Source organism: Pagrus pagrus (genome assembly GCF_965226575.1).
Source record: "Pagrus pagrus genome assembly, chromosome: 23".
NCBI lineage: Eukaryota > Metazoa > Chordata > Actinopteri > Spariformes > Sparidae > Pagrus > Pagrus pagrus.
The window spans coordinates 5,159,485-5,173,158 of record NC_140205.1 but is presented as its reverse complement, the minus strand read 5'-3'; the positions used below and the strand labels follow the sequence as shown (position 1 = coordinate 5,173,158).

General features: G+C 41.6%; 1 protein-coding gene across 7 annotated transcripts in view; it reads left to right on the top strand.

The window, feature by feature from the left end:
* syt1a (synaptotagmin Ia) overlaps positions 1 to 13,674 on the top strand; it is a 180,454-nt gene that overhangs the window by 142,610 nt on the left and 24,170 nt on the right. For 6 of the 7 annotated variants that reach the window (XM_084345343.1, XM_084345341.1, XM_084345342.1 and 3 more), the window contains 2 exons: positions 5,548 to 5,720; positions 8,587 to 8,712. In XM_084345343.1, coding sequence (XP_084201469.1) covers positions 5,548 to 5,720; positions 8,587 to 8,712 — 299 coding nt within the window. The remainder of the gene's footprint in view (positions 1 to 5,547; positions 5,721 to 8,586; positions 8,713 to 13,674) is intronic. The other variant, XM_084345345.1, reaches the window with a different exon arrangement.

Genomic DNA, 13,674 nt, shown 5'->3' with positions numbered 1-13,674 from the left:
CTGCTCTTTGGCCTCCATTTACAGCTCAAATATAATTCCCGATAAGCTTCTCAGCAAACCCAAACCGGGCACAGTGGTGCATCAGAGCCGAAATCAGCTGGGCTGAGGTTTTTCCCTGGCAAATACCATTTCTTATTCTGCTGGCTAAAAATACTTTAGATGTGTCATTCAAAACTCTACAATGGGAAATAGGTGTGCCGGGAACAACTAGACAGACAATATGAGCTAAGAAGAGTTTAATCTGAGAAGGGAGGAGGGCTTGTCCTGTTCACTGTCACTTTTGTGGGTTGAGTTACTGCATGGTTCAGTGGTCTCCCCAGTCAGAATCAGCAGATGGTTTTTGTCTGCGTCTCCTTTCACTTGTGTTGTTTTTCTTAAATTGCTTTGATTTAACCAGCGTTCTGCTATTTGGAATATTTATTACCCAAATTAGGATTTAAATATGCTTGTGAGTAATATTAGATTAGTGCATCTGTCAGCCTCGTGGTGCACCGGTGAGTTGTTCCCTGCAGTTTGCTTGATCCATGCAGGGATAAACCTTGATTCAAAATAAGAAGACTGATGTGCTAATGAGATAGATCCAGCTGTAGAAGATAGAAATAGAGTTTGAATGTAAGATGATGATTAGCTGACTTCACTGATCTTGCACTTGCATCAACTGATCGGCATAATCTGTCAGGTTCAGGTTTCATCAGTCATCACCTGACATTACATCGCTAATACCCTTATTTCAAGCCGTTTGGTGATGCCGATCCCTCCACCACTTCACCCTCCTCCCTACGTGCTAAGCTTTTGGTGTTGTTGGCTTTATTAAGATTTAATGTCTGGGCGTGTGCTTGTTAAGGGAGGATTAGTCCTCCCGGCAGGATCCTTGGTTCTGATTATATTCTTCGAGGCACCTCAGAGGCTTTTCCTCCGAATCTAACCATAAAACCGTTTGCTACAACTGTTCAAGTCCTTGATGCTCCTCACACTGAATCACACAGAACTGAAAGATTCATGAGCGTATGAACAATCAGTTCTTAATGTAATTAGACATTTTGAGCCATTGCTGCTCTTATCTGGAGCATAACAAGGCTTTACCACCAAGTTAGACTGCAGATACGATATCCTCCATGACCTGTATCCATAGGGATTCTGGCATTGATAGGAAGCAGGTGTCTTTTTTTACATGTATATATTTGTTTATGTAATCCTGCGAGGAAGTTTTCTGAGAGAGAGTTTCTTTGCTGCAGGAATTCAGAAATGAAGAAAAATGTGCTTTTGGATTATTTTTTAAAGGTCGATTTAAATAATGTCATAAATGACAAAGAAAAGCAGCAAGTTCTCACATTTAAGAAGCTGGAACCAGCAAATGTTCGACATTTTTGCTTTTAAAATGACTGAAATGATAATGAATCGATTTTCAAAATAGATGGAAACTTATTTTCTTTCAACTGACGATTAATCAGACGACTTGTCGTTGCAATGTCCTTCATCTTTAGACCCAAGGAAGTAACAACTATAAAAATGTCCAAGGACAGAATTAAACACAGTAGAAGGAAGGAACAAGATGTGTCAAATCACAGTGTCCAAAGTGTTTTAAAGTCGTCTCTTTGTTTAGTGCTCTGTGATTTCACCATAGCATACCATTTCAGTGAAAGTGCTGAAAAGTGATTTAGGCCTTGAGGTTCAGCAAACATGGATTCCATCATGGGCAGCCCGCCCATTAGAGAAACTCCATTTTCCATGCCGTGTCGCTCGGCAGAACAAGAGATAAGTGCTGGGAGTTGGAGTGCAGTGAGCAGCGTGTGTGCTGGCAACACTCCCTCTCGCGCGCTCATTCACTTCGTCGCTCTATTTCTCTCTCGAGAAGCGACACTCGCACAATGTAGTTAATTAGGGGATGCTTTTATTGCTTTCTGGGACTCAGGTTCCTTTAATTAAGGAACACAGAATTGCCTTTCACTGGAAGACGCCCACTTGAATAAGATAAGGGGCTGGGTTCGTGGATTGATTTCTACTGTAACTTCCTAAATGGTGTTCCATCAGGCGTTGATGAAACGCTGGACTGACTGTAGGACGACGTAAGCTTTTGGGTTTATGAAAGACATTTTACAGCGTATTCATTTTGATTACTGTTAATCAGAGCTTCCATTTGGGGCCTTTAGAGAGGTGGCGGTTTGCCAGCTTGAAGTACGACATTCGACAGTCACATCGCCGACATTTCCATTAAAAGACGTATGTATGTATGTATGTATGTATGTGCCTGGTAAAAGCAGCTGTTCTGCTGAAATGTGCCAGACTATGCCTGGAGCTAAAAGCCTCAAATAATGATGTTTGGCCAAGGTTAGACGTCCCCGGCGTTACGTAAAAGAAGAGATGGAGCCAGAACTTTTCTGCAAAGTCAAGAGGGCTTTAATAGTAATATTAAATGTTGACAAAACATTTTGTTAAACTTCATAAATCAGTCATAAGCAACTATAAAGAACATTTTGGTTTTAAAGGTTGTAAAAAAAAATCCAGTCTCTTTAAGAGCCCCCCTATCGAAAAGCCCAGCTCTGATTGGTCAGGTCTCACAGGCCCGAGCAGGCACCACCCATCATGCTCCCTCAACTTTTCTGCCAGTGTTTTTTTACAACCACAGCCGTTCTGGAGACATGGCTGACGGCCATTATATTTTAGCACCTAGACCTGCTATATAAATCTCGCTTTCTACAGAATGGGACCTTTTAGCACTCAACATTTTGGCTATTGAATCATTTTGGCAAGTAAAAATAACAAGATATACAAACTCCCAAAAGAAATTCAGTGTCTTTTTATGTATCTCAGCTATAAACCAAACAAACCTGACCCCTGAGTGTATTCTCTGTATAGTTTCATGGAGATGCTGCCAGTTTTGGATGGCTCATTGTAAACAAGTCCCATCCAGTATCGCCTCCATTACCACAGCGCTCCGAGGCAAGGCCAAAGCTGTAGATCCTAAAGTTATTTTAGAGCATCACTCACCGTTTTCCCTCGGAGGAGAGTGCTTATTGATTTTGTCAACAGAGCATCGATTTCTCTCCCCTCTCGCTCTCTCCTCCCTCGGACCTCGGCGAAGACACCGCAGGTGAATACTGCTGAGCCAAACCCCAAAGTGATAGAGTGTAATATACTTTTCTCTTTTGATGGGTCTTTTGGGGAGTTTTTCAGATAAAGTCTTCAAGGGACTGGAGTTTGACCTGGGATGAACCCTGATAGGAACTGGCTGTGTTGTGTGGATTTTTGAAGGAGAAGATCTATATCTCTTATTGGTTTCAGATAGCTTCTGTCAGAAGGATTCCCTTTGCCCTTCAGAGTAGAAAAGCACAAACAAAACCAAGAACAAGCTCCTAAAATTGGATAATCCGTCTGTTATTCCTGGCTATTAAAATAGTGGGTGTGCTGCCAGGTGTTTGGTGTCTGCCGAGAATGAAGGAGCAACGATTATGACTGCTGAAGGGAGAAGTCTGTTGCGAGGTGCTCTCATTATTTCCAGCCCATCTGGACTTTAATGTCGTCTCTCCGGTACTTAAAACAACGCACTTCTCCTTCCATCACCGTGTTTGTGTGTCACTGTGTGTGTGTGTGCACCAGGGAGTAGCTGGATATGGTTGAGGTAGGTGTCACTGTGTTTGCAGATGGCTGTCACCGTGTTGTTGAGCTGAATGTGTGACAGTCTGAAGGTGACAGAGTTGACTGGTGTTGTCTAATTTCTCCAGTCAGGGTCATGAAGCAGAGCAGGAACGCACGGTGGAGGGAACAACAACTTATATTCCACTCCCATCAAACCGTCTTTCCTGATTTATCATCTTAAAAGCAGTTTTAATCAAAAGATTGTAACTCAGCAGGGTTTCTGAAAAGTATTTGACGACCTGGGAATGAGACTCAACAACCGACTCCAGAATCGCCCTTTAAAGATCTTCAAAGGTGTTTAAAAAAATGGTTTAAAAAAGGGCTGAATAAAAAATTTTAACCTGCCACAGGCTGTAACATCAATTATTAAATGTTTTTGTATGTGATCTTTGCAAAAACTGGCTGGAAAATTCCCAGTACTATTGTTCCGGACCTCTAAACTTATGTAAAATTAATCTGTAGACCTTAAATTAATTAGAGTTATTTTTAAATTGGTCCATCCGTCTAATCATCCCTGCATTCTGTGCTTCTTAATGAAGTCCCGGACTTGCTTAATGATTAATTAGTGACGTTATCAGGAATTGTTGTTAGATATTGCTGGAAAGTACTGACAAAAGTATGCTATAAATATAAAAAAAATGAATTAATTCTATACCTTATCTTCTGTCTATCTAATTATTCACAGTCCTCATTGATATTTCATACTTTGACCTTTATGAATGTGAAGCAGGTATTAAATTAAAAGTGACAGGGCTGCTCAGTGACCGAAATAAACTCATTAATTAGAGAAAAATAATGTTCTATCCTTTGAACTGTTTTAAACAAATCATGATGTAGATTTTTAGATTGAGCTTCCTTCAGTGTAGCTAATACTTTATTTATTTTATGTCTTAAAACATGTTGGAGGTAGTAATTTCATTTTAAAGTAGAATTAAACTGGCGCAGCGAACAGGCTGTTGTTGTTTGCTCAAGAGATAATTGATAGCTCTATTCTATAAAATCTAAATTTGAGATAAAGGTATGAACAAGCCCAGACTTAATGTTCAAGCATAATTTAAGTGGAAAACATGTCGTAGTTGAAGATCTCTCCCACTTTCCCACATTAAAGCGACACCATCCAAAGTAAAAGAAGATACCTTGCTATGGATTTTTTTAGTTTTAAGACTCTTATTTGATTTTTTTTTTCAAACTAATCCTAACTGATGGGCATAAAAGTACAAGGACAGGCTTTTGCGGGAAATTAATGATATGACTGCGGGATCACTTAACCCTAACTCTTTCAAATTAAAGACACCCTCCTGCAGTTGTTCTCTTACTTCTTCTAGACTGAACTTTAAATGTTCAGGTAGTGAGATTAGGCTTTTTTGTACGTGGTACAAGTCTGGGAAAGGTTTTCGTCTGTAACCGTAATCTGTAAAATATTCTAAGCCTTAAAAATCTCCACACAAAAGACTCATCCATACTTTTTTTAAGGTAATATAGAAGCTAAGAGTTTGACCACGGCTCTCAATCCCAGCAAGTTCTGTGTTGCCGGTGATTGCCGTGAAAGTGTCAGATGTCTGAGAATCTTTTTGTGTAAATGGCAAGTGGAAAATGCCAACATCTGTTACTTCCACTAAATTGGCTCGAGCTGTGCGGTCGTGTCTTGTCCTGCTAGTCAGCACCAATCGTTAAGAGTCTGCCACTTCTTGATGGACCCGGGCTCCGGCTTAGGTGCTGATCCGGCGTGCCAACTCTGCAGGCACACACATTTTCCTACTTTTATCTCACCTGTCAGTCGCTATAATCACTTTTTGGAACTTCGGTTCAGACGCTGCTTTGGCCCGGTTCCCTAAAATCTCTCTGCAAGGTGAAACAATGTTTTATCCCAGAAGTTTAATCCAAACTCTCTCCTGTCTGCTCTCTCCCCAGTGCCTTCATGGGCCATTGTCTCTATTGCCTTTGTGGCGATCATCCTGGTGTTAGCGTGCTGCTTCTGCATCTGCAAAAAATGGATATTCAAGAAGAAAAACAAAAAGAAGGGCAAAGACAAGGGCAAAAACGCCATCAACATGAAGGACGTCATGGACGGAGCCAAAACGGAGGTAAAGGCTTTCACTATTGTTGCTAAAGATTCAGAAACACATCCCTCCCTACGCGCTAATTTAATAACGCTCTTAAAAACATTTTGTTTTTGCTAGATCCTCTGTGCATGACTTTCTGCTAGAAGTCGAAAATAATTTGTCTAGAAGTATGTTTTAGATATCGACAATAATGTTTAGTGTTTTTTTAATTTTCTGCCGTGTTTGACATACATTTTCTTTTTATAATTTTAGAGTTTATAATGCTGTACGACAGATTTGACTGGTCACATTTGCAGCCACAGTTTTAAGTTTTGTTTTCACCAACTTCACTGCAAATGTGACTTTCAAAAACGTCCCTATTGTTTAATGCGATGGCTGCTACTGCACTGTATGTATTTTGTTGTACGATGTATTTATTGTTGCCGGAGAGATACATACAGTATTACTTGCTATGATAATTCACCGCTTAATTAAAAGAGAATTCAGTCTAATTACAGGAGAGTTAATGGAAGTCATTTAAATGGCTTCAGATTGAAGAGAGAGTATTTCAGTCTTTCTCTTTTTTTTCTCCTACTTTTTCGTTCCTGTGAGTGTTTTCTTTTTGTCAAATGAGGACCTGCTCACTTGTTGAGGAGTGTGAGTAACGTTAGTAATGAAGTGGTATCCACCCAGAGAAATGACATCACCAAAACGATAAACAAATGAGAGGGAATTTAATTAACGTCTACCTTTCGACGGTACAGAGCGGGAGGCAAATGAAACGCTGACACTTCAGATGAAAGTTAGCGTGCTTAATTGCACCAGCGGAGCATCATTATGCTGCCGTCCTCGGTGGAAACGTGTACAAAGTGCGTTTAATTTGCTGCGACATCTCTGCTATCAGAGCTGGTTTCCGAATCGTAGACACCGACAATGTTTTCATGACTTACTTATCGTAGTAGACTGCATAAATTAAATGTTAAAGACTCCTTTATTTTTTACGTAGCAGTCGGAAAGCTTTAACAAACAGCGAGGTCAGTTAAAAAGCTGCAAACTCAAAAGATTTTCCATTATTTTCCAGTGTCCCCACTGCCTTCGAACAATCCAATTTTTATTTTCAAACACCTTCAGTTAATAGCTAATCCCTGAGATCGGTGAATCTGCCACTCCCCAGGCAAGCGGTCATTTCTCCTGGTGTGCCCAGACTCTGGCGTGTTAACTCCTGTGTGTGGTTGTTTTAATTTGTGTTTCTTCCTTCTATGTCCTCCTTATCTGTGTTGTGTCTGATGACTGTTCGGGATGGTCACTGGCGGTAGGTTCCTAATTGCTGTTGGATCTTCTTAAGCCTGCTGCTCTGATGTTTTTTTTTTTGTAGCCTCTTGAGAACAACTTACTCCCGTAGAACCAAATATATGTAACTATGCATACAGTACATGTATATCTACTGTATATATGTGCGTACAACCTGCATATGCACATATATATGTATGAAAGAAACACTGGGTGCCCATTGACAAGGTTGAACCATGCTGATTTTTGTGCCAAGCTAAAGTCTCCTGCCTTTTGAATATTTTAATTTACATTTCAAACGAGTGGCGGCGAGCAAACGTAGAATGATTGAGAGGCTCTACAAGTAAATGTTCTTTTGAAACCGCTGATGAAAAGGCAGCTTTTGACGTTCAGTGGCATTTGCATTCACAGCTGTCAACCTAGATGAAATATATATCCCAGCCTCTCCTGGAGCAAAGATGCATAAAAGTTGGATTAACCCTATGAAAAAAAAAGAAAGAAAACAGGTTTGATAACATTAATAATTTTACCTGTTGCCTCTTCTCTTTTATGTGTCAAAGAAAGACCACTCAATTCGGCTTTGCTCCCAAAAGGCGGAGACCAAAGTGGCTCAGCGGAAAAATTTAAAAACAAATCAGTGTTGTTCAGCCTTTTGCTTTCACATGAGCAACTTGACAAACTGATAGGAGCAGGCCCCCCCCGATGTACATTACAACCCCCCTTATTACCAACACCTACCCACCCACTGCTGGCATGATGCTTCTAGCTACCATCGGCGTAGGGGATAACATGAAAGCTTTAGGGGTTATGATGGCAATGCGACTGTATGTCTGAGGGCGTAACCAGACATGGGAATGGGGAATGTGGGGAATCGCACAAGAGCACCAGTTTGTACAACAGAGAATGCTCTGCATGCCTAACGAAAGAGACTTCTTGGAAGGCCACGTTTGACGCTGAATGAATGACCTTGAGAACTAGTCTTTGCCTCTTCAATCGCATGTTGGTCTTATAACAAACTCCTCCACCCCCTCCTTCCCCCCCACCCCTCACCAATGCCACCACCTGCTCCCCCGTACCTCAGTGCCAGGCTAGCGAAAGGGCAACTTCACTTCCCACTCTGTGCCACTTCAGACACTTCCCAGTTGATATGTTTGCCAGAGACTTGATCTGCCTGAAATAACATCAACGGGATTGTCTTACTGTGATCTTTTTCCGGATGCATCTCTCTCTCTCTCTCTCTCTCCTTCCCTCTGTCCTCTCTGTTTATGTCTCTCTCCCCTTCTTCTTCTTCCTCTAATGCCTGCCCATTGCTCTCATCTTTGGCGCCATCATTTGATCTTTCCTCCCTTTAGACAGAAACACCCAGAGATTGATAGGAAAGCATCATCAGGGGACCAGGCCCGGGGCTTTAGTGCATCACAGAGCATGTCCTGGTGTTAACTGCTATGGTGTTTTAGTGCTTGCTTCCCCCCCCGTTTCCCCCCTTACACACCATAAAACAAGTGGCAGCTTTTACAGGAGTAGGTCCGCTGGCAGGACCCGGGCAGGGAACGGCTGGCTGGGTGCTAGCACCAGCGACAAACAGGCGACACTGACTCTTGGTGGGTGTCTCCTTCAGGCCTTGAAGGATGAGGAGGATGCGGAGACAGGGCTGACTGAAACGGAGACAGAGGCCGAGCCCAAGGAGGACCAGAAACTGGGCAAATTACAATACTCCCTGGATTACAATTTCACAGAGAATACGGTAAGGATCTGTTCTCCGAATCTCTCTGTGTCGTTGTGTCGTTGTTTCGAAAGGTTCTCCTTCGTAAGTATGGTCGCACCCAACTTCTCAGGTGGTCCAACTTTTCATCTCTCCAGAGATTAAACAGGACCCACCCAGGTTCTGCACAACATATTCTCCCTTTGTTGCATTACCACCACTGTAAACACAGTTTCACCACTGAAGCTTGAGAGCGCTCTCACAGGGATGTCATGGCGGTCGAGTTTGTGCGTTCGCCACTGAGCCTTGTAAAAGATGCAGTACACTATTGGGATTTTCTTCGCCTCTGAATTTGTTTCTTTCTTTCTACTTGATTGAAAACGGCCCCTGCAGATATCCATCTGCCTTTATTTTTTCCAGCGACTGAGTTTTAAAAAGCCGAATGAGGGAGCGCATCAGCTTCCTGGCGCCAGATGTTGTGTGACAGATAATAGATGCGGTGCGTGAACACAGCGCTGTCCCTCACTGGGCTAGCTAACTCCCCATTATAAACAGAACTGACAGCCTGAGATTAGACAGTAACACTTACTGCTCCTGTACACACTGAGTCATACACAGGCACAGGTACATCTCCCTATCTGCACCCAAAACTTCACACTTTCTATGAAGACCGCATCTGCAGCATCATAGATGTGATGATATGATTGCACTCGTAAACCACATGATGCTTTCTGATGCACTTTATCAACTGTCACAAAACATTACAGATGTGACTCATAATGAAGTATAAGTGTCTTATAAACTAGAGCGGAGGTATTCGATTACAATTCTAAGAGATCCAGTTGGAGAAAATGTCCTCGAGTGAAAGTCAGGAACATCATAATGTATGTAGTCAACAACTGTCAGATTAAATAAAGTACAATTCTGTAATATTTCAACACTATTGTCAGTTTTAAATGTTCTTTTCTCATGTTAAGTTAAAAAGGGAGAGGTATTTTAAAATGAAGTACAGAACAGAGAGGTTTTGAAAAAGATGCCGCTTGAATAAAGATCGTCATTTTACATGAATTGAATAAAAAGTGTAACTTTTGTGAGTGAGCTTCTTTTTTTCCTTCTTTCATTTGAACTCCATTTCACATCTTAACCATCTCAAACAACTTTACTCTGAACAAAATCAACACACTGAGAGACGTGAGCTTCAGCTGGTCCTGCCAGGGTTTTAAATCTGGGCTGGAGTGGTCTCGTGTTTATCCTCATACACTTGTGTAGGTGCTCATCGGTTAGCCTGAAATTATATTTTGTTGAATAATGTTCATAGCAGAGAAAGTTGCCTTTATTTTCTGTGCACTTAGTTCGAGTTTGAGTGTGTTTGCTCAGAAGACTCACTGACTTTTACAACAATTTACAATGCATGCAGCTGGTCTGTGAGCCACTAAACCTGGGTAAAGATCCAGACCGCGATCTGGTTATTAGTGACCGCTGAACTAGATGTTAAGTGACGGGGCTTATAATACATCATATGTCATGATGCATTATGAATGCATTATAATTCACAATGAAAGCCCATAAAATGTGCATTCAAGTGTGACTTTAATCAGAACAACAATGGTGTTTATGTCCACCTTCACACATTTTAGGGTGTGTAATAATCAGTGTACAAATTAAAGAGTCAATAATGGTGCTAATTAAATCCAACATCATTATAGTTCAGTCAACCAGACCCTGAATTCTTCTGGAGAAAAATGACAGAGTCTTTTCATGAAAAGTGGTATTATGTGGAGCATATTACACTTCACAGGGTTGATCCGTCATGTGGTGGGAGGCAGTGACAGGTCCCTCTATGAGGTTCTTGATTACAATGGTAATAAGCTTCACTGTGGAGCTAAAGCGTAATGAATGGATGACAGTTTTCACACTTGGTGACAGTGACCTCAGAGTATCTGGGCTCGGCTCATCGCCTCTCCGGCTGCCTCTGAAGTTAAAGAAGCTCGCAGCAGACGGACCTAAAAACCAGAGAGGCAGCCGCTCATCTGACCCACTTTCAGCTCGGTGACGGACTCAGTCCAGAGGCACAGTAGCCTTCAGGAAAGGGTTTTTTTTTTTTTTTAATCCTCAGGCTTTGAGGCCCATGTAATCAATGTGAGCACCATAGAACTGCTGGAGAAGAAATGGCACAGGTGATTGGTTTTCATGCCTCGGCTGTAGGTTCCTTTAAGAAGAAGAAGGCTGCGTGTGAAATTTCAATTATTACTGAATAGGAGGCCGCTCTAAAGAGAGGATATTATGGAGAACAATCATTGTGTAGTCTTCAGGTAATTTGCAGTAAGAGATGGTTTCTGATCACCGGTGAAGTGTGAAGATGGTGTTTTTCAGTGTCTGCCAAATTTTGCCCAGAGATCACGTTCATATTGGACGATTTAAGGCTGGAGTGTACTCGATATGAAACACTCAAAATGTTGTTTGACCATGTCTAAAGGCAAGAGAGTTTTTGTATTTTCCAGGAGGATGCACTGAAATTCAGGGCAAGAAGCTGGCGGTTGGAGAGAGGGCTGAAAATTGTAGTTGAGCAGTTGTGCAAAGAAGGAAAAAGGGAGCTTAAAAGTCAAATACAAACTCTTCTTACCACTACAAATTCGGCTAACTTTCTCCACCCTCCACACTGGAAAGTAGCTGCGAGAAATGAGCATGATGGTCAGATTCGGAAAGGTACAAACACTGTTGGATGCTGCTTTTCCCGTGTCTGACATTGAAAGGATTTGGAGGGATGGGCATACAAAGGAAATTAACAAATTATCAACATAACGTGAAGAAATAACAGTTTTGACGTCTTTGTATTGAGCAAAGGTTTCGGTTGCTTAAACTTAACTTAGCTGGCAGCCGCAACACAGCTGCAGTGGATGCAAAATAATCCTTCACGGCAACTCCGGCCATCATTTAAAGTGCTTGTTTTTGCCACTGACAGGCTGAGGTTTTTATTCCGAGTGGCCGACAACATTACAGAAACAATTTGTGCAGATATTGACCTCTTTGTAACCAGAAACACGAGGCTTGTTCAAGGAGAAGTCCAGCGAGGCCTATTATAGTTTGTCAAAACCATGGCATTGGAAATAAGTTCTTGCTGACAGCTCCTCTAAGAAAACTCCAAACCTCCAACTCTGACTCACGTTTCCAATGTTTTCCTGCAACAACTCAGCTCTTCAGAGATTTCTCCTTGAGCGAAACTTAAACATAAAAGATACCAGAATTCCCCGTTATTGATTACGATGAGTTTATTTACCGTAGAGCACAAACTTTGCCTAACCTTCAGCAGGCCTTATCTTTTCTGTAGTTGGAGCGCAGAGACATAGAACTAAATGAAATATCGACAGGAGAGCATTTCAACCTTGTGCCTCTGGAAACTATGTGTGTTTGGGGAAACAAAAGTTACTGTATGATGAGAAATGTAACCAACGAGTATATTTGTTATACCATAGATATGCCTTGTTTAAGACCCTGCCTTGAGCACTACAAAATACTATATTGTATGAATAGAAAAAGATACTTTCTCAGTGTCTGTAAATGTTCCACCCTGTCAAGAAAAAAGGGGGAAACACTGGTAAGTGTCTGTACAGAGACTGAGGCAAGAAGATCAGGCTGAGTGGGAAAAGACGTGCAGACTAATGTCACGTCCTTGTGGCAATGAGTCTCAGCTTTGTTTCTGCATGTTAACCACCACAAATGGCTGCTGCCCCCGGTGTTGATGGTTCTGGGTTTATACACTAATGAGACGAAAAGGTTTTGTAAAAGATCCAAATCAGTCAGGGAGCGACCACTCGGCTACATCAGGCAGATACACAGCAAATGAAGCACAGAGAGCCCTCTCAGCACAGCAGGAAGGGGAATTATAATGTCATTCCTACTTTCAACATCATTACCATTTTCATTGCTCTTGTTTTTTTTTTTTGTAGGTCAAGAGACGGGTCTATTGTGTCCAGTCGGAATATGTGAATTTTAAACTCATTGTTAAGAAGAGATGAATTTCAAAACGTCCAGATTATTTTCCTTTTTTTATAATTTATTTTCAGAGTTTCCCCTCGAGAGTTCATTCTGAAATAACACACCAAAGCCGCTTCGGTAAATATTAGCCAGGAAGAGGGACTACTGGTCTTCTTTGGAAGTGTGCATGTGTGTGTTTGATTACAGCAGAGCCGTGATGCATCGGGACAAAGCTCTCCAAGATAAGCTGCCAAGGGCTGAATCACCATCCTGCACCCATTCTGGTCAGCGTGCTGCTCACTGGGCTGAAGAGTAACAGACAAACAGAGAGGGGTTAATACCAGCAGCCCTCTGCTGTGACGGGGCCTGAGTCCTTAGTTAAACAGAAACACCCACACAGATGTGCAAACACAAAACCACAGCCTTTGTTTTTTAACTCTCAATAGGAGTGATAGTCAACAGTCTGTTGTTAGGAAAAAATAGTTAGAATTAGTGCTGAAATGAGAGAAGACGCTGGCTCTGGAGTGCTCTTTCTCATTTTGTGTTCCCATTTCAACAGTATCCTCTTTACTGATTATAGGTAGGGAAGGCAACTCTAAAGAAAGACTGTTGATTGTTGAGTCTCATTCCCAGGTCGTCAAATACCAACATTTTGGTCGTATTCAGCCTGAAATCCTAACCCAAAGTTTTAGTATCAGACGACCTGGAAATGAGACACAACAACCAACTCCCCTTTAACATATAAACACGACTCTCCTGGATCATGTCACAATGATTTAGGTTTATGTCATTGGCCACCGGTTTTCAATATTTCGACTCACAGAATAACAACTCTGTTTGGCTCACACGCCTTCTCCTTTCCCACTACAGCTCAAATTGACAGACCCATGTCATTAAGTGTGTACTAGAAAGAGGTCGATATGTTGGACTGTTAAGTGGACAAAACAAAAAATAGTTTGAAAATGTCACCTTAAGCTGACAGGATGTGGAATGGTTTTTTTTTTTCTTTTTTACTGTTTATGTGACATT